The sequence below is a fragment of the Cebus imitator genome, unplaced genomic scaffold (assembly GCF_001604975.1).
Source record: "Cebus imitator isolate Cc_AM_T3 unplaced genomic scaffold, Cebus_imitator-1.0 Scaffold206, whole genome shotgun sequence".
NCBI lineage: Eukaryota > Metazoa > Chordata > Mammalia > Primates > Cebidae > Cebus > Cebus imitator.
The window spans coordinates 3,328,491-3,352,716 of NW_016107521.1; the positions used below are offsets into that span (position 1 = coordinate 3,328,491).

Here is a 24,226-nt window from a genome sequence, read left to right on the forward strand (position 1 = left end):
TAATTTTTTGTAGTTTTAGTAGAGACGGGGTTTCACCGTGTTGACCAGGATGGTCTCGATCTCTTGACCTCGTGATCCACCCACCTCGGCCTCCCAAAGTGCTGGGATTACAGGCGTGAACCACCGTGCCCGGCCCACAATTTCTTAACTAGAAATTCCAAATAACTCCACTGATGCCTACTAGATTCTCCTTGCACTTAAAAGTCCCAACTCAAAAACGACTCTTTATGATGCCCCACAACATTCCCCACAACGAAAACCAAATTCTCCTGTATGAATTTCCAGAACATTTCCTGTGAGCTTCACATATAGATACATGGCTCACATGACCTTATACTGTAATGAGCTTTTCTTCCATTAAATTCGAAGCCCCGATACTAAGTTAGAAATTAGAAAATGACTCTCGAACATTCATGTTTCCTGTGCCCCCTTCCTTCATGCCTCATTAAAAGGTAATACATCTTTTAATAGAGAATGACAAATTAATTCAATAGATTTAGCCAGAAAAAAAAAAGAAGAAGAAACAAAGAACCAGTGGATTCTTAATTATCAGTGTGAATCACAATAATATATAAAGATTTATATTTATAAATATATTTGGTGAAAGGGTCATGTGTGAAAGCCACATTTTGGCAAAGTGAATTTGTTCCTACAAAATGAATCTGCTGAGACAGGAATATTTCTTTAGGTGTAAGCTTTGTCGAATTTGTTTAAAAAAAAAAAAAAAAAGTACTAATACACCAAGCTAGCACTAAACTGATTGTTTAAAAAGAGCTAGTTATAAATCTCATTTTTCCAACTGGGCTACAGGTATCTTAAAGAAAGCTCAATTGTTAATCATTTTAAAATCTCCCACAGGTACTTACATATAGTAGACTCTAATAAGGAATTCATTAAATGAATTCTAAATGCCATATCACATTATCAATCCCCGATACAACTTTAATAGTTTGCATGGTTCTCCCCCACCCCCAGTAAAAATTAAGTTATCATATAGTTTACCTTCCTCTTCATCATCTTCTGGAGGAGAGGGTATCACTGAACTCTGTGATCCAGACTGTGGAAGGCGAACTGAAGGACTCGCTGTAGTTTTCCTCCTCTCTCTTTCTGATTCACTTTCCAAGCATACAACTTCATATAACGTGTCAGTATTACTCTTTCTCTCCTTTTGCTTTATCTTGAGGATGGAAAAATATTATTTATTAAGCAGTAAAATTAATTATGCTTTTAATTAAGCACTACCTCTAATTTCATACAGGATGTGAGAATAAATAATGTTTCTTTGGGTATCTACATTAAATGTAACTTTTTAAAATAGAAAAGTATATGTTTAGATCTTAAAATCCTTAGGAAAATAGGGCATTTACTGAGCAGTACTGTAGTTCGGCAATTTGTCTTCAAACCATATTGTCAAATATCCAACTACCAATGTTTAGCCAGTGTCAACTAAAAAGCTAACAGTTCTGTATCTTCCAAATTAGTTAAGGTATCCTTTAAGGTTTCCTATATAAAACTATATGGAAAAGGGTTTTAAATTATTCTAAAACATAAGCTTTAAGAAAATTCTCTTACTTCTAATGTTTCAGTATTTTATCCCTACTCCTTTTACTTATAACAATGTAGATAACTTTTCCTTAAACTGAAAGCTACAACCTGGAGTTGGGGTGGGACCACAGGGAGGTAAATGGCAGGGGGCACATCAACAATAACCACAAAAATTCTGATTACTCCAATTGATTTGTATCTTGGTTTTACTTTGAGGCAAACATATAATTTAAACTGACTTAAGTTAAAAATTTAAAACCCAGAATATAAAACTTTACACTACAATACATATTGTAAGTAAGTACATTAACATTCCACATTACAGACAGTATAAGGAGGAGGAGAAAAAAGCAGCATGAAATATAGGGAAGAATGAAAAGAGAGAGCTACAGAAAAAGGTACAGAGAAAACTAGAAAGGTGGCTATACCAAAAAGAAATATACACGTACCAAAGTAAAAACACAGAAAGGGAAATGGGGGAATAAGGTGTTCATTAGTTACGGAAATATCAGACAGAACAGATTTTTATCATTGCAATGTACATTTGGGTTCTTAAAAAAAATTACACCTATCATGGAAGTAAGGTCAAGATTGTGGCAACAAGTTCTTTCAATATCATCCTGAGGCACTGTTTAATACAGAAGTTGATAAACTTTTCTGTAAAGGGCCAAATATATGAGCCAGCTGTCTCTATTGCAACTACTCAACTCTGTCCTTACTGTGCAAAAGCAACCAAAGACAAATGAGTGAGTCTGGCTGTGTTCCAACAGAACTTTATTTAGGCCAGGCCACGTTTGACCTACAGGCTGCAGTTTTGCCAACTTTGGTTTAACATGTCCACCCAGGGATTACTTAATTTTCTAGATGAATATGCCATTTTGACTTAGCTACTTACTATTAATTAAGGACTCAGACTCCTAAGTTACACGTTAACCTATAGATTTGTGTACAGGAGATATGCAAATGATTTCTGTACAACAGAAAATATAACCCAAAGGTTACCTATAGGACATTGACCAGTAACATTCTTTTTCTGAAAGGAAGCACCATGTAAATTCAAGTTCCTCAAGTACTCAGAATCAGTGTTGCCATATTTCTGGTTCTCTCATTAATTAATACACTGATAATTAATTGAATATTTGATACATGTTCATTCTAAATTTATAATAATGATTAATTCTTAAAAATTGTACTTTGATATGAAACAATTAAAAATTTTTGTTTTGTTATAAATTGCTCTTTGAAACATCAGACAATTGGTATCCTAACAGTTCAAAGATCAGCAATAGCTCTTTATTGTAAACAAACCAATGTGGTTCACTTAGAAACTCTTCTGTAAGTCATAGTGACCAAAGCCCATACTGCCTTTTGAAGTCAGATATAGTCAATGACTGGACCAAATCTGTAAGTCAAAAACTCTAACTCTGAAAAATGTTAATTGTTGAAGCTGAGTAATAGTACATACGATTCGTTATACTATTTTACAATTTCTGTGTATGTTTGAATTTTCTATAGTAAAAAGCTTTTTGAGTTATGTATGTTAAATATAAAACTTATATACATTAAATTATACATATAACAGGTTTTAAATTATATATAAAATTTAAACGTTTTTAAATTATGTATATTTATGAAATATACATAAGTTATATACATATAAAATAATTAAAAGCACTGTGATAAGAAAAAAAAGTACAGAACTTGAATAAATGGAAAGACATCCCGTGTTTCTGGATAATTGACATCATAAAGATGTCAATTTTCCCCAATAAAGACACCAGTAGTGGCCAGGCGCGATGGCTCATGCCTATAATCCCAACACTTTGGGGGGCCACACACTTTGGGAGACCACCGTGGGCAGATCACTTGAGCCCAGGTGTTTGAGATCAGCCAAGGCAACAAAGACAAAAGCCTGTCTCTTTTAAAAAAAAAAAAAAAAAAAAAAAAAAATTAGCTGGGTGTAGGGGCAAGTACCTATGGTCCCCGCTATTCAGGAGGCTGAGACAGGAGGAACGCTTGAGCCCAGGAGGCAGAGGCTGAAGTGAGCCAAGATCATTCCACGGCACTCCAGCCTATGTAATAGAGCAAGACTCTGTCTCAAAAACAAACGAACAAACAAACAAAAACAGGCCAGGTGCACTTGCTCACGCCTATAATCCCAGACCTTTGGGAGGCCTAGGCAAGTGGATTACTTGAAGTCAGGAGTTCAAGACCAGCCTGGCCAACATGATGAAACCCTATCTCTACTAAAAATACAAAAAATTAGGTGGGTGTTGTAGCACGTGCCTATAGTCCCAGCTACTCTGGAGGTTAAGGCAGAAGAATCACTTGAACCTGGGAGGCAGAGGTTGCAGTGAGCCAGGATTGTGCCACTGCACTCCAGAGTGGCAAACAAATGAAAAACACCAGTTTTTTTTTCCAGAGCTAGACAAGGTAAACATAAAGTTTATATGAAAAATAAGTAAGAAAATTCAGGAAAACTCACAAAAAGGAGTATTTGGGGAGGGAAGGTAGCCCTACCAGATATTAAAACATATTATATAATCCACATATGGCTGGGTGCACTGGCTCACGCCTGTAATCTCAGTACTTTAGGAGGCCGAGACAGATGGATCATCTGAGATCAGGAGTTCGAGGCCGGCCTGGTCAACATGGTAAAACCCCATCTCTACTAAAAATACAAAAATTAGCTAGGCGTGGTGGTGTGCCCCTGTAACCTCAGCTACTCAGGAGGCTAAGGTAGGAGAATTGCTTGAACCTGAGAGGTGGAGGCTGCAGTGAGCTGAGTTCCACTGCACTCCAGCCTGGGTGACATAGCAAGACACCATCTCAAAATAAATAAATAAACATAAAGTATACACAATTATAACAGTATAATACTAATGCAAGACCAGTGGAACAGAACATAAATACCAGAGAGAGGTCCAAACACACATAGAAATTTCATACATGATAAGGGTAGCATTTCAAATCATTGAGTAGACAAGTTAATAGTTTTTAATGAATGTTGTTGGGATAAGAGAATATCCATTTGGAAAAAGATTAATTAAATCCATACTTTATGCTATATACCAGAGTACATCAGAATAAAATACTAACGAATCAGAGATCTAAAAGCAGTAAAATGAAACCATATAAGTATAAAATAGAAGAGTAACAGAAGAGCATATTCTTTTTGTAACTTGGGAGTTAAGAAAGCCTTTCTAACTATGATCCCAAATCCAGAAACCTTTAAAAGAAAATATTGATAAATTCAAGGACACAAAAACAAACTGCATGGCAAACCCAAAAAGAATCACCGTGACGTAAGTTAAAATAATCTCTTGACTATACAAACAGCTTCTAAAAATAAAGAGGAAAAAGACCAAAATCAAAGAGAAAAATGAAGAACGAGCAAAAGATACAAATAGAAAATTCACAGAAAAGTCACCCTTATACATTAAAAAGGCAGAGGATAAACTAAAACCATCACTGCCTCACTGATCAGATCCTTAAGTTTGGCAATACACTCGACAAGCCTGCAGAGAAATAGGTATTCTCATACTCTGCTAATGTCCATAGTTACACCCTCTATAGAAGGGAATTTGGCAAATATAAACAATATCATATATATATTCACCTTATGTGCCCAGTGATTATACTAACAGGAGTCAGATGTACTTTCATAAAATCAAAATAACACATACATAAGAGTCCACACTGGAACATTATTTGGAATAGCAAATGACTGGAAACCAGTCCAAGTGTCCATCAACAGATGACTAGTTGAAAAGCCCATAGTTCATCCAAACAAGTCAGTACTAAATAGCCATTAAAACGGAAATGAGAAAAAAAAGAAAAAGAAAAAAAAAAAAAACGGAAATGAGGAACTCTCTATGTACTGATTTGGAATGATCCCCAGGATATATTAAGTTTACAAAGCAATGTATAGGACAAGATATATGTAGTATGCTCATTTTTATTTTAGAAGGAGGTTAAAAATATACAGAATTTTATCTTCACAAAAATAAAATTGGGATAATAAACCAGAAACCACCAACCCAAATGCCCATCGATGATAGACTGGATAGGGAAAATGTGGCACATATACACCATGGAATATTATGCAGCCATCAAAAAAGATGAGTTTGGGTCCTTTGTAGGGACATGGATGAACCTGGAAACCATCATTCTCAGCAAACTGACGGAGGAGCAGAAGATCAAACACCGCATGTTCTCACTCACAGGCGGGTGTTGAACAATGAGAACACATGGACACACGGAGGAGAGCACTACACACTGGGGTCAGTTGGGGGGAAACAGGGGAGGGACGGTGGGGGGTGGGGAGCTGGGGAGAGATAGCAAGGGGAGAAATGCCAGATGTAGGTGATGGGGAGGAAGACAGCAAATCACACTGCCACGTGTGTACCTATGCAACAATTTTGCATGTTCTTCACATGTACCCCCAAACCTAAAATGCAATAAAATAAATAAATGGGGGGAAAAAAAAAAGAATATTCTAGACAGAGGGGAAAAGCATCTGCGAAGACCCTGTGGCAGGACCAGATGTGGCAACCCCAAGAACCAGCAAGGAGGTCTGTGGGCCCAAGCCAAGGGAGGAGTGAGAGGGAAGCTGGTGGGAGATGAGGCTGGAGCGTGGACCTGAGGGGGGAGGGGTGGAAGGCCACGGCCACTATTTCCCTATAAAAGCAGCCACGGCAGGATTCAGATTTTATTCCAGCCACAGTAGAAGCCACTGGAGCATTTGAAGGCAGGAAGTATGGAGACCTGATGCGTAAGAAAAAATAAAAAAATAAAATAAACCAGAAACCAATAATAATTGTTATCTATGAGTATGAGGATAAGGAGATACAAATGGAAGCAAGAATTCTGAGTATACATTTCTATATAATTATGACTTCTATAAGTATTTAACATATTCAAAAAATAAAATGTAAAAAAAAATACCCCAAGTCCCTAAGCTAAAATAAGTAGAAACAAATGAACCTAACTATATGTCGAATGGTAACAGAACCACAATGAAAAATTATTCCAAGTAATTTTTAAACAGTACCCATTTTATTATAATCTTACTGACACATATTCAAAGGACAAAAAGAAGTTCCATAAAATCTTAAATTTCACCCAATAATTCTATTATTAACTGCAAGATTTTTTTAGTTTTTTTATAAAGATAAGGCAAATAAATATATTACTGTTACTATAAATAAGATACATGCAAATAAATATTTCAAAAAGAAGAAAATCCTTTTGTAATGTCAAATTATCATTGAAAATACGTGAATGAATTCAAGTGATTCAGGTAAGTATCACCAACGGATACTAAAAACATTAGTCAAGAAGTTGTTGGCTGGGTGTAGTGGCTCATGCCTATTATCTCGGCCCCTTGGGAGGCTGAGGTGGGGGGATCATTTAAACTACAGTTTGAGCCAGCTTAGGCAATGTGCTGAAACTCCATCTCAATAAAAAATTGAAAAAATAGCCGGGCGCGGTGGCTCAAGCCTGTAATCCCAGCACTTTGGGAGGCCGAGGCGGGTGGATCACGAGGTCAAGAGATCGAGACCATCCTGGTCAACATGGTGAAACCCCGTCTCTACTAAAAATACAAAAAATTAGCTGGGCATGGTGGCGTGTGCCTGTAATCCCAGCAACTCAGGAGGCTGGGGCAGGAGAATTGCCTGAACCTGGGAGGCGGAGGTTGCGGTGAGCCGAGATCGCGCCATTGCACTCCAGCCTGGGTAACAAGAGCGACACTCCGTCTCAAAAAAAAAAAAAAATTGAAAAAATAGCCAGGCATGGTGGTGCGCCTTGATCCTAGCTACTTGGGAGGCTGATGCGGGAGGATCACTTGAGCCCAGGAGGTCAAGGCTATAGCGAGCCATCCTTTTGACATTGCAGTCCAGGCTGGGCAGCAAAGTGAGGAAAAAAAAAAGACGTTGTTGAGGACAGGATATTTGCAAGTTGCCAAAGTATCACCCCCAAAGATTACTTGCTAAATGCAAAGAAAAACTCTATTTTTACAAAGGAGAGATCCAGTGGTCACCACCTTAATTAAGTGATCACAATTCCCATCAGAAATACTGGAACAACCTACTATTGCACACCTCTCAATTTAGCAGTGGAGTAGAAAGCATCTGGATATTTTTATCTTGAGAGGTATACACTCTTAGCAAATTAAAATAAGAGGCCCAGGTATCTAGTTTTGGTTATACTAGTTATCTGTACAACCTTGGCCACACCCCTTAAGTCTTTCAGATATTCAGCTTCATTTATAAAACAGTAATTTTATGAAAGATTTTAAGACCCCTATAGTTTATTTGGCAATAAAAATTCTATTATTCTATAGTTCTGAGAAGGCTTAATTGGTCTTCTGTTCACCTTATGACACTGCTGGAAAATCTACTCATTAGATCATTTTCTTCCTCTTTAAGTAAATGGTATAAGAAAATTTAAATCCAAGAAAGCAATCCTCCCATCTCTACTAATTTTTTAAAGTTTCTTCTCTAATATGATGCTGTCTTAATATAACAATCTCACAGACAGGAAGGCTTCTAGGATAAAAAGGCGTTGCTGAGTCACCAGATTATTTTAGTGAAAGGAAAAAGAATCAATTTTTAAACACACGTCTTAAAAAACATTTACATATTGTTTTCCCATACTGGCAGCAAAAAACAAAATTGCTATTTGTTGTATATTTTAAAAATTTGCTCTGTGTAGCATTATTTCCTTTTCAGTCTAAGGAGAACTGAAAATGATTAAAAATTTAAATTATGTTGAATTTCAATAAATCCTAAAACTACTTTTATAGATGAAAAGACAAAAGTAGCATGTTTCTGTGGAGAGTGTCCTGGCTGAGACTTTTAAAAGGCTTAAACATATGTTTTGTTCATATAACATCCCACAAAATCTACTGCTAAATATCTTTGGATGTCAGTTTCCACATCTAAAAAGTGATAATACTATTTATCCTCATTGAATCGCTGTGAAAACTACATAAGATTTTAAAAAGTGGTCCAGTGCTATGTGTCCCTGTCATTTTAGGTGACAGTTGGGCAGGCAGTCATGGATCAGGTAATGCAGTTTGTTGAGCCAAGTCGGCAATTTATAAAGGACTCGACTCCATTCAGCTGGTTAAAAGATACACTAAACCTGATAGAAAAGAATTCCAGAAGATTGCCATGGCAACAGCAATAGGATTTGCTATAATGGGATTCACTGGCTTCTTTGTGAAACTGATCCATATTCCTATTAATAACATCATTGTTGGTGGCTGAATACATTTTGGAAGAGAGTTTTTCATCTTAGAGACTGGTGAACAAGTGTGAGGGTGTGCGTAGCTCATGGAACAAATTTGCCTGTATGTTTTATGGGGTTGTTTTCTCCTTTCAAGATGTTTTCTATTTCTAAATTATTTTCAAAGTAAATAAATATCTCTTTTTTCTGTCATAGATACTTATCACATTTCAGCGATAGAAAATAGTAGATTCCTTATCTGAATAATTTGGTTTATAAAAGAAAACTAAGGCTCTGGTGAAATAAAGAAAAAAAAAAGATTTTAAAAAGTGAAGTAGCCAAGACAGTGATGATCACAGTTGAACTTCAATTAGCAGTAGCTGTTATTACTTTTTAATGCCATAAATGTAAAAGAGGGAATAAATTTACTTATTAAGTTACAAGGAGTGAGATTAACAGTGTTCTAGATACTTTAACACAGCAAAAAGTTTTTCAAATTCTTCCCATTCTACCTCTCCTTTCCCACTCCCTATCACTCCCCCTAAACCCCCACATAACACAAAGATTTATCCAAATAAGGAGAAAAATAAAAGATTATTAGGAATTTCCTGCTCTCCCCCCAGCTTCCACATACACACTGCTGCTTTTCGCAAAGAAAATATTGGGAACTTGGCTTAAGTTTAGTTTGTAGCCTTAACAGAAGAGTCCAGAGCAGTCGACTGGGCTGCATCTTAGTTATGTTTTTGGCTAGTCTACTCTGTCAAGTCATTTTTTATCCTAACTAAAAAAAAATTTAAGAATTTATTAATAGGAGTTATTCTATTATTTGAATAACACACTGTATGAGAATAATTTAAAAGTCTTACAGTGAATTAACATGCAGCTCTCATTCTGGTGGCTAAAAATAAAAATAAATTTTAAAAATGAAATTAATCACACACTGGGTGCAGCTGCGGGGGGGTAGAGGAGAGACAGTGTGGGGTGGGGAGGGATAACATGGGGAGAAATGCCAGATGTAGTATGCACCTAAAGTTAAATAAATAATTTTAAAAATAAATTAATTAATTAAATAAATTTGTTTCCACAGAGAGATATATTCTTCTATATCAAACACAAAACCTTGTAAGCCTATGCAGTCTTTGAATCCAAGGTTGTATAACATTAGATGTCAAAGGAAATGCAAGAGCAGGGGAATCTTATGTTCACTAAAATAAGATTAAAAGGTTGTAACTCTAAACAACTTTTTTAATATAAGCTTTTACTAAAAATTATTACAGAGCTACTCTCAGACTAGTAAAATATATATATACATATATATAAAATAAAAAATATATGCACAATTTCTATTTACCATCTAGAAACTTTTAAAGATCATTCTCTTAGTCTGTAAAATTTCAAAGTGATGTTTGTAAACTGGTTTAATTTCTGATGCATTCTTCTAGGGGCACTGACCCTCCATCTAAATAATCAATGCTGTTCTGATTTCATCACTTAGTGTTTTTTATTAATTTGGTATCTGACAGAGGTTGATAATCCTTCTCAATAATAACAGCAAATATGTACAGAGAACTTACTATGTACTGGGAACTATTCTAAGCATGTTGTACAGTTTCTCATTTAATGCCACAGTAACATCATGAGGACGATTCTATTATGCTGCCAATTACAATTTAGTAAACTGAGACTCAGAGAGTTGAGGGAACTTGCTCAAAGTTAACAAGCTAGTGGTAAAATCTATGTGCTCTGACTCCAAACGCAAGTTCTAGATTATGACCTTGTGCTAATCCTCTGCTCCCACTACAATGAAGAGCTAGGAGAATAGTGCTGGAACTCAGGTTTACTTTCTGTCTCTCAAGACAACACTGGAAAGAAATATCTATTTCTGCTCTGCTTATTTCCTTTTTCTAAATACACCCAATAGGGCTAACTTGGATACACTAGAATCAAAATTTTTACTGCTATCAAAATAAAAATATGTAATATGGAAAAGTGTATTCAAGTAAGCCCACATACAACACTTTCATTTCATATAATAGAAAATAGAAGCTGTATGTAAATAAAATCAACTCAACATATATTTATTGAGAACTACTCTGTTCCATGTACTTGAGATAAGTCAGTGAATAAGACAGATTAAGAATCTCTCCTTAGTGGAGGACTCTAATATGGAAAACAGATGATAAACAATATAAAAATAACTATGTTACATGATGTATCAGTATGTAAAAGTCTGGTTAAAAAAAATTTTAAATAAGGCCAGGCGTGGTGGCTCAAGCTTGTAATCCCAGCACTTTGGGAGGCCAAAGTGGGCAGATCACTTGAGGTCAGGAATTCGAGACTAGCCTGGGCAACATGGTAAAACCCTATCTCTATTGAAAATACAAAAATTACACGTGGTGGTGCGCACCTGTAGTACCAGCTACTCAGGAGGCTGAAGCAGGAGAATCACTTGAACCTGGGAGGCGGAGGTTGCAGTGAGCCAAGATCTTATCACTGAACTCCAGTCTGGGTGACAGAGTGAGACTCTGTCTCAGAAATAAAATAAAATAAAAAATAGAATATTTGGAAGTTGGGGGAATTGGCAGTACCAATGAAAGAGGAGGCAAACTGCAGTTTTAAATGGGGTAGTGAGGGTGGGTTGACAAGAAGTAAATCTGAGCACACCTAAAAGTTGGTAAGGACCCGAAGGAGGTGAATATTAGCAAGTGAACCTTCCAAGCAGAAAGAAAAAGTAATAGGAAAGTTCCTAAGAGCTGGTTAGAGCAGAGTGAATAATCAAGAGGAAAAGAGTAAGAGAAAAATGTGTTTATGATCTAACAGGCAGATCAGGTAAGGTCTACTAAATCATAATAAGAACTGTGGCTTTTACTGAGTAAAACAAGGCTGGAGGGTTTTTTTGCAGAAAAGTGGTAAGATCTGACCTTAGGCTGCTATTACATTGAAAAGAAATTATAAGGGGACAAAAATAGAAACAGTATGGGTAAAGAGACTACTGCTAGCTAGGCCAGGTGTGGTGGCTCACGCCTTGTAATCCCAGCACTTAGGGAGGCTGAGGCAGGCAGACTTCTTGAGCCCATGAGGTCAAGGCCAACCTGGGCAATATGGCAAGATCCCGTGTATTAAAAAAAAAAAAAAAAAAAAAAGGCTATTGCTATAAATGATGACTCAATGAGGATTATTATAATCTAGCTGGTGAGAAGTGATTAGATGGAGATGAGATAATGAACCTTTTTGGACATGTGACATTTGAGATGTCCTGAGAACTAAGAGAAAGAGAAGATTTAAGGAAAAGAAAGTAACCATCTGTATCAAATGTTACAGACATTTGATATACAAAATGAGGACTCAGATTAGCAACTTAAATCAGTGGTGACTTTGATTTCTTCCAAGGAGTTCTGCTACGGAGGAAAGTAAAAATGGAAGCAGTAGGTAGTAGAGCAACAGGGGGCCAAAAAAGATTAAAAGAATGGAACAGAGATTTTGGCTGCTACCCACCCAGAGAAAAGACAGAGTATAAAGTTTGACTTTGATAAAGTCAACTATGAGATTAAAAAAAAATCAATACTCTTCAGAAGAATGTAACAGAATACAGTCTCTACAATGTATCATTTAAGATGTTTAACATGTAATCCAAAATTACAAGGAATAAACAAAAATGTGCAACATCATACGTGAAAATTAGCAGGAAAAATTCTAAAGTAGCTGTACTGTAACTATGCTTAAGGATTTAAAAGACAAGCTGCTCAATATAAAAGAACATATAGGAAATCAAGAGAAAACAGACAAAAAATCACGCAGACATTTTAAAAACAAAAAACAATATAGAAAATGTTTTAAAAATTCACTGAATGACTCTAACAGATTAGAAGTTGATAAAAATCAGTGAACTTTAAGACATATTAATAGAAAGTATCTTGGGAGGCCGAGGCGGGTGGATCACGAGGTCAAGAGATCGAGACCATTCTGGTCAACATGGTGAAACCCCGTCTCTACTAAAAAAAAAAAAATACAAAAAAATTAGCTGGGCGTGGTGGCGCGTGCCTGTAGTCCCAGCTACTTGGGAGGCTGAGGCAGGAAAACTGCCTGAACCCAGGAGGTGGAGGTTGCGGTGAGCCGAGATCGCGCCATTGCACTCCAGCCTGGGTAACAAGAGCGAAACTCCGTCTCAAAAAAAAAAAAAAAAAAAAAAAAACAACGAATCTGAAGAAAACACAGAAAAAAGACTGGGAAAAAAAATAGAGACTTAGAGATCTGTGGGATAATATAAAAAGCTCTAAAATATATATAATTACAATCCCAGAATCAGAGAAAAGAGAGATGGGCAGGAAAAAAAAGTTGAAGAAATCCCCCAAATCTGGTTAAAAAAAAAAAAAAGCATAAATTAAAAAATGTAAGAACCCCAGCAAATCATGAGCAGGATAAACTGAAAGAAAACCATACCTAGTCATGTCACAGTTAAACATCTGAAAACCAAAGATAAATAATCTTAAAAGCAGCAAGAGGAAAATGACACATTATACCTAAAGGAACTAAAATGAATGCTGACTTATCAAAAACAATGGAAGGGCTAGCTGGGCATGGTGGCTCATGTCTGTAGTCCTAGGACTCTGGGAGGCTGAGGTGGGTGGGTCACCTGAGGTCAAGAGTTCAAGACCAGTCTGGCCAACATGGTGAAACCTTTCCCTACTACAAATACAAAAATCAGCCAGGCGTGCTGGCACACACTTGTAGTCCCAGCTACTCGGGAGATTGAGGGAAGAAAATCACTTGAACCCAGGAGGCGGAGGTTGCAGTACGCCAAGATTGAGCCACTGCACTCCAGCCCGGGTAGTGACAGAGCAAGACTTCATCTCAAAAACAACAACAAAAAAACAAAAACAATGGAAGCCAGAAGAATAGGAATGACATCTTTAAAGGAAAGAAAAGAAAAAAAAATAATGTCAACCAGAAATCTATCAAGTGAAAATATCCTACTGGGATGAAAGCCAAAAAATGACATTTTCACCTAGAATATATCTTTAGCAGATCTACACTAAAAGAAATGCTAATATAAGTTCTTCAGGTTGGAAGTAAATGAAATCAAATGGAAATGTGGATCTTTGGGAAGAAACAAAGAGCAATGAAAATGATAAATAGGTGGGTAAATAAGAAAAAGATAATTTTTCCTCTTAATATATTTAAAGTACACATGACTGCTTAAAGATCTGAGAGCTTAGAAATCAGCCTCAGAAGTGATTTCCCCTCATTCCCCCTTCCATAGTAACAGAAAAATACAGTACCTGCTTTAGTTTCAAAAAGAAATTTTCAGTAGTGCTACGTTTGCTGAAGGGCCAGAATAATCTTTCATTAGGAGAGCAAACGCGAACTTTTGTCTCCAGGAGAAATCGAACAGGCTCCTGTACTTCTGTTATTACCAAATCTACAGCTGTGGTCATAAACAAGACTTTATCAAAAAAAAAAAAAAAAAAGGTTGAAGAAGAAAAAAAAAAAAAAAAAAAAAAAAGAAAAAAAAATTCCAAAAAAAAAAAAAAAAAAAAAAAAAAAAACAATAGATTCCATAAAAGCTATTACTTTTATTATAAACTTTCAAGACACTTAAGTAAACCATCAATTAAACATGTAATTAGACAAATTACTGTTTTGTAAAAAAAACCATATTCAAAATTCTTTTAAAGTAAGTGACAGTAGTATATACTTTACAGCTTTTAAAACTAAAAGCTGTCATACAAAAGCTGTCATCAGGAGGCCAGGGCAGGCAGATCACTTGAGCACGGAGTTCGAGACCAGCCTGGCCAACATGGTGAAATCCTATCTCTACTAAAAATACAAAAATTAGCCAGGTGTGGTGGCACATGCCTGTAGTCGCTGGTACTTGGGAGGTTGAGGTAGGAGAATCACTTAAATCCGGGAGGTAGAGGTTGCAGTGAGCCAAGATAAATGCCACTGCATTCCTGCCTGGGTGACAGAGTGAGACTCTATCTCAAAAACAAAACAAAACAACAACATTGTACTGCCAGATTGTTCTGCAAAAGTGGCATATGACTTCTTTATACAACCCTCATCAACACTCAGAATCCTCAATTTTTAAACTTGGTTAACAATGGTATGTGAATGGGTCTGTTTATATCCTTTAACCATTTATCTATAGTGTTATTAATAACAAAAAACTAAGGGAAAAAAATGCTCAATAACAGGCATTTATTAAGCAAATTACATTTTCAGGATGGGATATTATGTAGCTATTAAATGCCATACAAAGAGCATATGAAATATCTCCCAGATACTTTATGCATAAATTATCTGAAAAGCTACACAAGAAACTGCTAACAGTGATTCCTTTGGGAAGGAGCCAAGGGTACTGTGATAGACTCACTTTTCCCTATAAATCCTTTGAAATTTTTAAACATTTATATGCATGGATTTCTTCTCTATAAAAATAAATGAAACTTAGAAGTCTTTAAGTAAATAAACATATAAATAGAAAGAAAGCAAAGGAAGAGGGGAAGGAAAAAATGAAAAAGAAGATGGAAAAGTGACAAAAAAACAGTACTTTGCTTATAGGTCAAATTTAATAATAAACTCAAGAACTATTCAAATTATTTGGTTTCACCAGAATTAGGTAAACACTGGATATTGGTCAAACAGATGGTCCTTAGTTTTGCGTATCTTCTCGAGACTAAAATTTCTGTTCATGATGTCAACAATCTGTATCACCTTTAGGAGTTTCTTCATTTACAACTTGAAAATGTGGGGATTTCGGATTCCAGCTCCCAGTGATAACATAGGACTTTCCATCTGAACTTTTGCCCATAGATTCCTAGCAAAAGAGTAAAAATAAGCCTGAATGCCAAAGTGAGTGAACAACAGTTAGCCACCATCATGCTGCCTTTAAAAACCAGAGGCTGCGATAATATAAGAATATGGAAGAGGATCAGATAAGTGTATGTGAATGATTACAGTTATGGTTAAAAAATGTGTCAATTATTTATGCAACTGTCCTGAGGTTATATGTAAATGTTTACAAATCATATCAAATTATATAAACATTAAGGAAATTCACAACCTAAATCTGATGTTAAAATCCTCTTTCAAGTGAATTACCACCATTTAATTTTTAGTTTTAAAAATAAAGATTTTCAGATAACGGGAATAATACTAGCTCCTACTATTGGTAAAACACATGACAGTCTATAAATAATTCTCTACTAAATTTTCTCTTTTGATTATCACATCAACTGTACCCAAATAGTTAAGCAAGAATTTTAGCACCACCACACAGTAAGAAACTAAGGCTTATCCAAAGTCAGGCTTGTAATCCTTAGCCAGGAAAAAGGAAATTGTCTTATCTTTGTGTATTTTTTTGTAGCTTACAAGATCACCTTCATAAACATGTTTTAACATTAGATTCATATGAGAAAAAGTGAAATAACCTTTACTGAGGAAATAGTATGTACCTTTCCAGTAAAAAGAAATGCTTACCAAATCTAGTAAGTGCATGTCACTATTTCGTACATCTTTTCCTGGACTAAGCAGAAGACCAAAACACCTGCAAAAAAAGAACTGACATAAATTTAAGAAAAAAGATAACACAAAAAAATGTTTACATTAGGCCACTTTAAAAACAAATTCTTGCTGACAGAAAAGAGGACACATTAAAATTATCAATAAATTTGTGTTGCTAAAATAATAAATCTTGCTTCAAAATCAGCTAATTCCGTTTGTCTCTTATTACCACATGAAGTGAGCATATTAGCTGATGATTTATAGAAGCTATTTCAAAGTAATGAAGCACTGACTTCAGTAAACAACATAATTTCCTAGGGAACAAAATATTTTGTAAATACATTTTTAATACAGTATATGACTATGCCATTAGATTGGTAAAAGCCAAAATTTGTATTTAAACTAAACTTACTGAAAATGCTTACCTTTCAATGGCAAGTTCTTTATTAGTTGTTTGCTGCACATAGATGACAATCTTCTTATCAATTCCTTGGCGTAGTTTAAAGCATTGTTTGTCCTTATCTTTGGGAACTGCACTGTAGACCAACATGTTTCATTAATTTTGCAAAGCATTTTCTTGTCACATACTAGAACCATTTTTTTTAAACAAAGACCTCAAATCTCTGATTCTTTTCTGTGCCTGGTTTGCAAATAATAACAAAAAAGAAAAAAAAAATCATTGTATGCCTCTTGATGTGAAAATATCATTTGAGGCTGGGCACAATGGCTTACACCTGTAATCCCAGAACTTTGGAAGGCTGAGGTGAGTAGATCACTTGAGGTCAGGAGTTCGAGACCAGCCTGGCCAACATGGTGAAACCCCATCTCTACGAAAAATACAAAAATTAGCTGGGTGTGGTGGCACACACCTATAGTCACAGCTACTCGGGAGGCTGAGGCAGAAGAATCGCTTGAACCATGGAGGCAGAGGTTGCAGTGAGCCAAGACTGCACTGCTGCACTCCAGCATGGGCGACAGAGCAAGATTACATCTCAAAAAAAAAAAAAAAAAAATGAAAGAAAGAAAATATCATGTGATATTTGCAGGTAAACCACTAAAGCATTTAAAAAGCTAGAAAAATCATTCCTATGCCCCTCTAAAACATAACCTTAATTTTCTCTCTTTTGTTTCTGTAAAGCACCTTGCATGGCATCTGACATGCAGAATTTTAAAAAGTTAAGTATTCTTTCCTTTATATTTATCACTGGATTTTACAGATAAATTATTATCACCTTCTTTACTTAAATATATAATGAAGAAAAAGATACTTAATCAAAGATCCTTCGAGTTTCAAAACAAAGTATCTTTAAAAAGTAATAGAAACAAGGAAGATATGGCCAATAATAAGCTGTTGCCTAATACCACCCTTAAGCACTGTTAACTTTATTATAAACCAGTGTAATAATTATAAAATACTACCTAGTGATAAAGTTAATAAACATCAGCTTAATTAAAAAGCTAAAAATATTCTTTTTCTTTTTTTGAGAAAGGATCTTGCTCTGTTGCCCAGGCTGCAGTACAGTGGCACAATCTCATAGTTCACTGCAGCCTCAAATTCCTAGGTACAAGTTATCTTCCTGCCTCAGCCTCCAGAGTAGCTACAATTGCAGGTACATGCCACTATGCTTGGCTAATTTTTAAATTTTTTGTAGAGACGGCCTCGAACTCATGGGCTGGTCTCGAACTCATGAGCTCAAGCAATCCTCCCACCTTGGCCTCCCCAAGTGCTGGGATTAGAGATGTGAGCCACAGCAATATTCTTAAAATGACAGTTTACCAAAATAATCCCCTATTCTTCCACACACTACTTTCTCTAGCTCATCGTTCTCAAACGTAAACATCTATCTGTGGCCATCAGCCAATAGGCAGCAAATCTAAATTGTACCTTATTTCAGTATAACTTTAAGATAATGGCAATAGAACCATTAGTAGATACTGTAACCCATTAGGTGAAAGCTCTGAATACCTACTCAAACTTAAAGGTAGCACTAAAGAAATATTAATTTGAAGCCCTTCTGTACTTTATTACTACTAATATATACTAACTCAAGAACATTTTTGAATACTTCCATTAGAAAATCAAAGAAACTTAGCAAAAGAGTCTATAAATGACAAAAACATTCAAAGAAAACCTTTGCATACCAAACTGTTAAATATTTATGACAGTTTTCACCTAAGGAGATTGAAAGGGTCTCAATATTATTCAACCGGTAATAGATACCCTGGTCTCTATGTTCTTTGGATGCTGAAGTAAATATAATATCATTGTTTGGCAGTTTAAAAGGACAACAACAACAACAACAGATAAAAAGTCGTCTCTGGTGTCCTGCCTCTACAGGGCTGAAATAACAGGAAGGAGAATGGAGAGTGTAATCAGTGAGTATTCACCTCACTGAATGTCAGGGTCCTAGATTATATTTCTGGTCTTATAACTATACCATTGAATGAATTCAAGTAAGGAAGCTAATACTTAATTCCTATTGTATAAAATAAGAAACTGAAGTCCAGGTTTAATTTCCCTGGGTTTACCTATAAATAAGCACAGTTATCAACTACCTAATTTATTTTATAAGAATGGTTAGCAGATTAGGTAAAACAAAAAAGTGCTTTGAACAGTGCTTTGAATTAAAATGCTCAATTTAGGTGGGCACAGTGGCTCACACCTGTAATCCCAGCACTTTGGGAGGCTGAGGCAGGTGGATCATTTGAGGTCAGGAGTTCGAGACCAGCTTGGTCAGCATGGTAAAATCCTGCCTCTACTAAAAATATAAAAATTAGTCAGGCATGGTGGCACATGTCTGTAATCCCAGCTACTCAGGAGGCTGAGACAGGAGAATTGCCTAAACCTGGGAAGCAGAGGTTGCAGTGAACCAAGACTGCACTCCAGCATGGGTGACAGAGCAATACTCCATCTGAGAAGAAAAAAAAAAAAAGTATGAGACCCTGTCTCTACAAACAAGCAAATGCTCAGTATTCCCATGGGCAAAATAGAGACGTGGGTTTCTAATTATAGTAATTTAAAAATTATACTTTTTCAGAAATGAGAAGAAGAGCATTAATTCTTCTCATCATACTTTGTCTATATTTATGTTAAAGTAAAACCATAGTAAATCTTGTGCTGTGTTATACACAAATATGTCTTGGACAGGGGATAAGTAATATCCGTAAACCAACGTTTTAGTGCTCTATTCAACATTTAATTTCTACTTTTAAAATTTGCTATTAATATTATACACAGTATGTAGCAGAACATTCATGCTAATAATTCTTTGAACACCTCAAGGATTATTTCTGCAGATAAATTCCCATACATATTATAGAATTACTGGATAAGAGGAACTGCATTTGACAAGTTTAAATCTGACAAAGCAACATATATTTTGCCATTATTTCATACATTGAAAATACTGTTGTGTTACCCTATTGAGGTGTAACAATTATTTAGCTGTAATAATTATTATTACAGCTAAATAATATATTTAATATATTTAGGTATATTGATCATTATACTTAAATAATATATTTAAGTTAACACAACAGTGTTTATTGTAAACTACAAATTCAGTAAAGCCATGAAGCAAAAGGAGAATAAAGTCCTAACAAACATGAAAAGAAAATCTGACTAACCAGGGATTTTCTGTAATAGTGCTTTGTCAGTATGAGGGCAAATAGAACAGAAATATTTATGACCATTCTACTTTGAATATGCCTGATTTCAGAAGGAACAGAAGTTATACTGATACTTCTAAGGGATCTTAATCCTTCCTATTTAATAATTAGAATTTACAGACAAAAATTACATAAATATTTTCAATAAAGAAAAAATGGCCAGGCGTGATGACTCATGCCCATAATCCCAGCACTTTGGGAGGCCAAGGTAGACAGATCATTTGAGGCTGGAAGTTCTAAGACCAGCCTGGCCAACATGGTGAAACCTGTTTCTACTAAAAATACAAAAAATTAGCCAACCATCATGGTCCCAGCTACTCAGGAGGCTGAGGCATGAGAATTGCTTGAACCCAGGAGCTGTAGGTTGCAGCGAACCAAAGTCATGCCACTGCAATCAGCCTCAGTGACAGAGCAAGACTGTCTCAAAAAAGAAAGAAAGAAAAAAAAAATATTTAAAGGTTTGTTTCTTAACAAGGTAAAAAATTACCTAAAATTATATAGATTATAATTTCCACTTTGCAGGGCAGGAATATACACGGTAGGAAGGACCACCTCACAACATTTCTTTCAGAATAGAAATGGCCAGAAATGGTGGCTCATGCCTTAATCCCAACACTCTACAAGCTGAGAGAATCACTTGAGCCCAGGAGTTCCAGACCAGCCTGGGCAAAGTGGCAAGACCCCATGTCTAGAAAAGCTTAAAACAAAAATTAGCCAGACATAGCGACGTGCATCTGTGGTCCAAGCTACTCAGGAGGCTGAGGTGGGAGGACTGCTTGAGTCCAGGAAGTTGAGGCTGTGGTGAGTTACATTTGTACCACACTTTACTCCAGCCTGAGCAACAGAGTGAGACCGTATCTCCAAAAATAAAGGAGAGGTAATAGAAACATACCTAATTAGAAAGCACAGAGCACAATGCCTCCATACTTTACTCCTCAAAGTTTTAAGCTGCACTGTACACTAAAATGGCCACCAGATGGCATAAAAATTCCAAAGTTTGAAGAGAGAAATGTAATTCTTTGGAAGGTAGAAATTATCAGTTTTTCTAATAAATAATCTAATAAACCAATTACTGTACTTAATTTAAAAGCAAAGTATTAGAAAAATTTACATTTTTATATAACTTCATTTTACCAATTCAATGAGGTAGACATGGAGGAAACAAACTTCTACATGCAACTACTGATTATAATGCAATCATTTTGTGACATGGGCTATTTGGGAGGCCGAGGCAGGCAGATCACGAAGTCAGGAGTTCAACATCAGCCTGACCAACATGTTGAAATCCCGTCTCTACTAAAAATACAAAAATCTGCCAGGAGTGATAGTGCATGCCTATAGTCCCAGCTATTCAGGAGGCTGAGGCAGGAGAATTGCTTGAACCCAGGAGCCAGAGGTTGCAGTGAGCCGAGATAGTGTCACTATACTCCAGCCTGGGTGATAGAATGAGACTCTCTCTCAAAAAAAAATAAAAAAAATTAAAATAAAGTCATCATGCAACCATAAAATTTCTTCAAACTTTGCCTCTGTTAAATCTACGTATTTATTTTCCTTTATCACCCACATTTTTTAAAAGCCCTCCCTTTAAAAGCAATTATTTTATGGTATGAAAGTTATAATCTGACCTAGAATTTTCCCTGAACCACAGCATGTTAACAGAAACTCAAGAAAATGAATAAAATACAATTCCCTACCTAAAATAACCTTTACCATCATCTTCTTTTATTTCTAAAGACACAGAGAAGGTAAAGATGTCACTGTCAGGAGTCTGGGATGCAGCAGTGGCTGAAAGTGGGGTCTGCTTGGCAGAACGACGGAAAGCAGTGGCAAAGCTGTAAAGTATCCGGCTTACCTACAACCAGACATGTTAGGAAATGGGCTGTTATTGAAAGATATAAAATACTTTTAATTAAGACTGGAAGGTCATGTACTTTGGAGGACAATAATTATCTTTACCCCACTTATTTCTTTTCATAAATTACCTAATTTGTTAGGCCTATAAAGCAAGCAACACTAAAAAAAGGGTTTTAAAAAAGAAATGGCTAGCCGGGCGCAGTGGCTCACGCCTGTAATCCCAGCACTTTGGGAGGCCGAGGCGGGTAGATCACGAGGTCAAGGGATCAAGACCATCCTGGTCAACATGGTGAAACCCTGTCTCTACTAAAAAAACTACAAAAAATTAGCTGGGCATGGTGGCGCGTGCCTGTAATCCCAGCTACTCAGGAGGCTGAGGCAGGAGAATTGCCTGAACCCAGGAGGTGGAGGTTGCAGTGAGCCGAGATCGTGCCATTGCACTCCAGTCTGGGTAACAAGAGTGAAACTCCGTCTCAAAAAAAAAAAAAAAAAAGAAATGGCTGTAAGCACTAGAAATCCAACTAAAAAATAATTTCCTTCATTGTTAGAAACTATTCATAGATATTATAATGAAAACAGTCCTAACAAGTTTTGACTTAAAAGAATGGTTTGCAAATCTGTCAATGTTAGAACCAGAATGCCTACTTAACTCAATCAAAAGTAGCCAACAGGTCTCCTCTGACATTCTTAGTAGTAACAACAAGGTTCTGGTTAATCAAATTTTTAGTTAATATATATTTTGGCCCATCAGGCTAAAATCACTAAAACACTAACAGAGAGTTTCATTGGGCTTATGAGTGACCATAATAAATACCACAATCATTTCAACCTAGTGAGGGCACTGATGAAGTTTCATTTGCAGACAGTTTTCTCTTGAGGACTTACAGCTTCTTGTATTTCACACCGGAAGACGTGTATTCTGAAAAGCTCTGCATTGTAATGACTTTCAGTAAAAGCAAAACAGTCACTTTCAGGAGTTCCATCATGCCCTCTGACACAGAAGAGGATTTTGTAGATAGGGTAGTTTGCTATTTCAGTGTTTGTCTGAGGATCTAAGAGTCTGTTCAGAGACAAAGAGATGATTAGAGGAATTATGAACATTTTGCACTATATTCATATTAAGATGTGAGACTAATTCTTTCTAGTAAGAAGATCATATATTTGGTATGTGGATATTAATCTTAAATTTTAATTATAAGTGGCTTCCTGAAGCTACTGATTACATAATTCCATGGTACTAACAACTATACGGTATCATGTTTTAGGGAGGCAAACAGAAAGGAATAAACAGTATCAATGAGCACGTTTCTTATATAGTCTGCAAAAAAATAGAGATGGCTAATATGTAAATTAAACTACCAAAATATATCACTAAAGCTGTGCTTCTTTTTCTCTTTTTTTTTCTGAGATGGAGTTTTGCTCTTGTTGCCCAGAATGGAGTAGTGCAATGGCATGATCTCAGCTCACTGCAACCTCCGCCTTCCAGGTTCAAGTGATTCTCCTGCCTTGGCGTCCGGAGTAGCTGGGATTAAAGGCATGTGCCACCACGCCGGGCTAATTTTTTTAGTAGAGACGGGGTTTCACCGTATTAGCCAGGTTGGACTCACTTTCCTGACCTCAGGTGATCTGCCCACATTGGCCTCCCAAAGTGCTGGGATTACAGGCTTGAGCCACCATCGCTCTAGGCAAAGCTGTGCTTCTAATTATCTCCTTTAAAAAGACCTAATCTGTTTTCAAAAAAATAAAAACCAAAAAAACTGACTTTTTCTTCCTCAGACTGAAACAAACTTGTTTTTGACTCACGGAAAATAAGGGCAGTGTTTATACAAAATGCTAACTCCTCAAAAAAATCACAAATAAAATCAAAAAGATACCATTCAGTAAAAAAAAAAAAAATCAAAGGGACAGCATTCATTCAAAAATCTACTTATTCAACAAATATTTATGTAATACCTACAACATTCCAGACTCTGTTCAGGGCATTAAGGAACAATTATGAAAGGTTTAAAAAGAAACTATGCAATTTCAACACTAAGTGACCAGCGACATTAATGGGGAAAGCCTAAAGGGCGCTGCTCATCATGGAAATAACTAGGAAGGGGATCTAATGCAGGTTTGAAAGCACTTTCATGAAAACTCTGAAAATGTGGGGTAAGACAGACTAGTTTTCTAACTTCTTTTATAGAATTAAAAATATACTGAAGTATAACTTCAGTTAGAGGAATGAATATTGAATAAGAAACATAGGGAAATGCGTGCTAACAAATTTTATTAATAGTTTATCATTAATAAATACAATTTGTGAGTCTCCGCGAAATAGTTCTTTAAATAAGGGGAAAAAAATTACATATACAGATTATTCATTTTACTACAATCAACAGCTACTACTCTTATTACCATGAAAGTCCAAAAATACTTCTGA

At 35.9% G+C, this 24,226-nt stretch overlaps 1 protein-coding gene and 1 pseudogene across 6 annotated transcripts in view; one reads left to right on the forward strand and one right to left on the reverse strand.

Annotated features, from left to right (window-relative positions):
* The window catches only part of RABGAP1 (RAB GTPase activating protein 1), a 178,395-nt gene that overhangs the window by 95,004 nt on the left and 59,165 nt on the right, over positions 1 to 24,226 (reverse strand). For all 5 annotated transcript variants that reach the window (XM_017548365.2, XM_017548363.2, XM_017548364.2 and 2 more), the window contains 7 exons: positions 22,690 to 22,864; positions 21,645 to 21,802; positions 16,707 to 16,817; positions 16,258 to 16,324; positions 15,493 to 15,595; positions 14,058 to 14,227; positions 1,003 to 1,177 (listed from right to left, as the gene is read on the reverse strand). In XM_017548365.2, the coding sequence (XP_017403854.1) occupies positions 1,003 to 1,177; positions 14,058 to 14,227; positions 15,493 to 15,595; positions 16,258 to 16,324; positions 16,707 to 16,817; positions 21,645 to 21,802; positions 22,690 to 22,864 (959 nt within the window). The remainder of the gene's footprint in view (positions 1 to 1,002; positions 1,178 to 14,057; positions 14,228 to 15,492; positions 15,596 to 16,257; positions 16,325 to 16,706; positions 16,818 to 21,644; positions 21,803 to 22,689; positions 22,865 to 24,226) is intronic.
* LOC108317714 lies at positions 8,533 to 8,973 on the forward strand (annotated as a pseudogene). Its single transcript, XR_001830869.2, has one exon. The product of XR_001830869.2 is annotated as a protein transport protein Sec61 subunit gamma-like (transcript).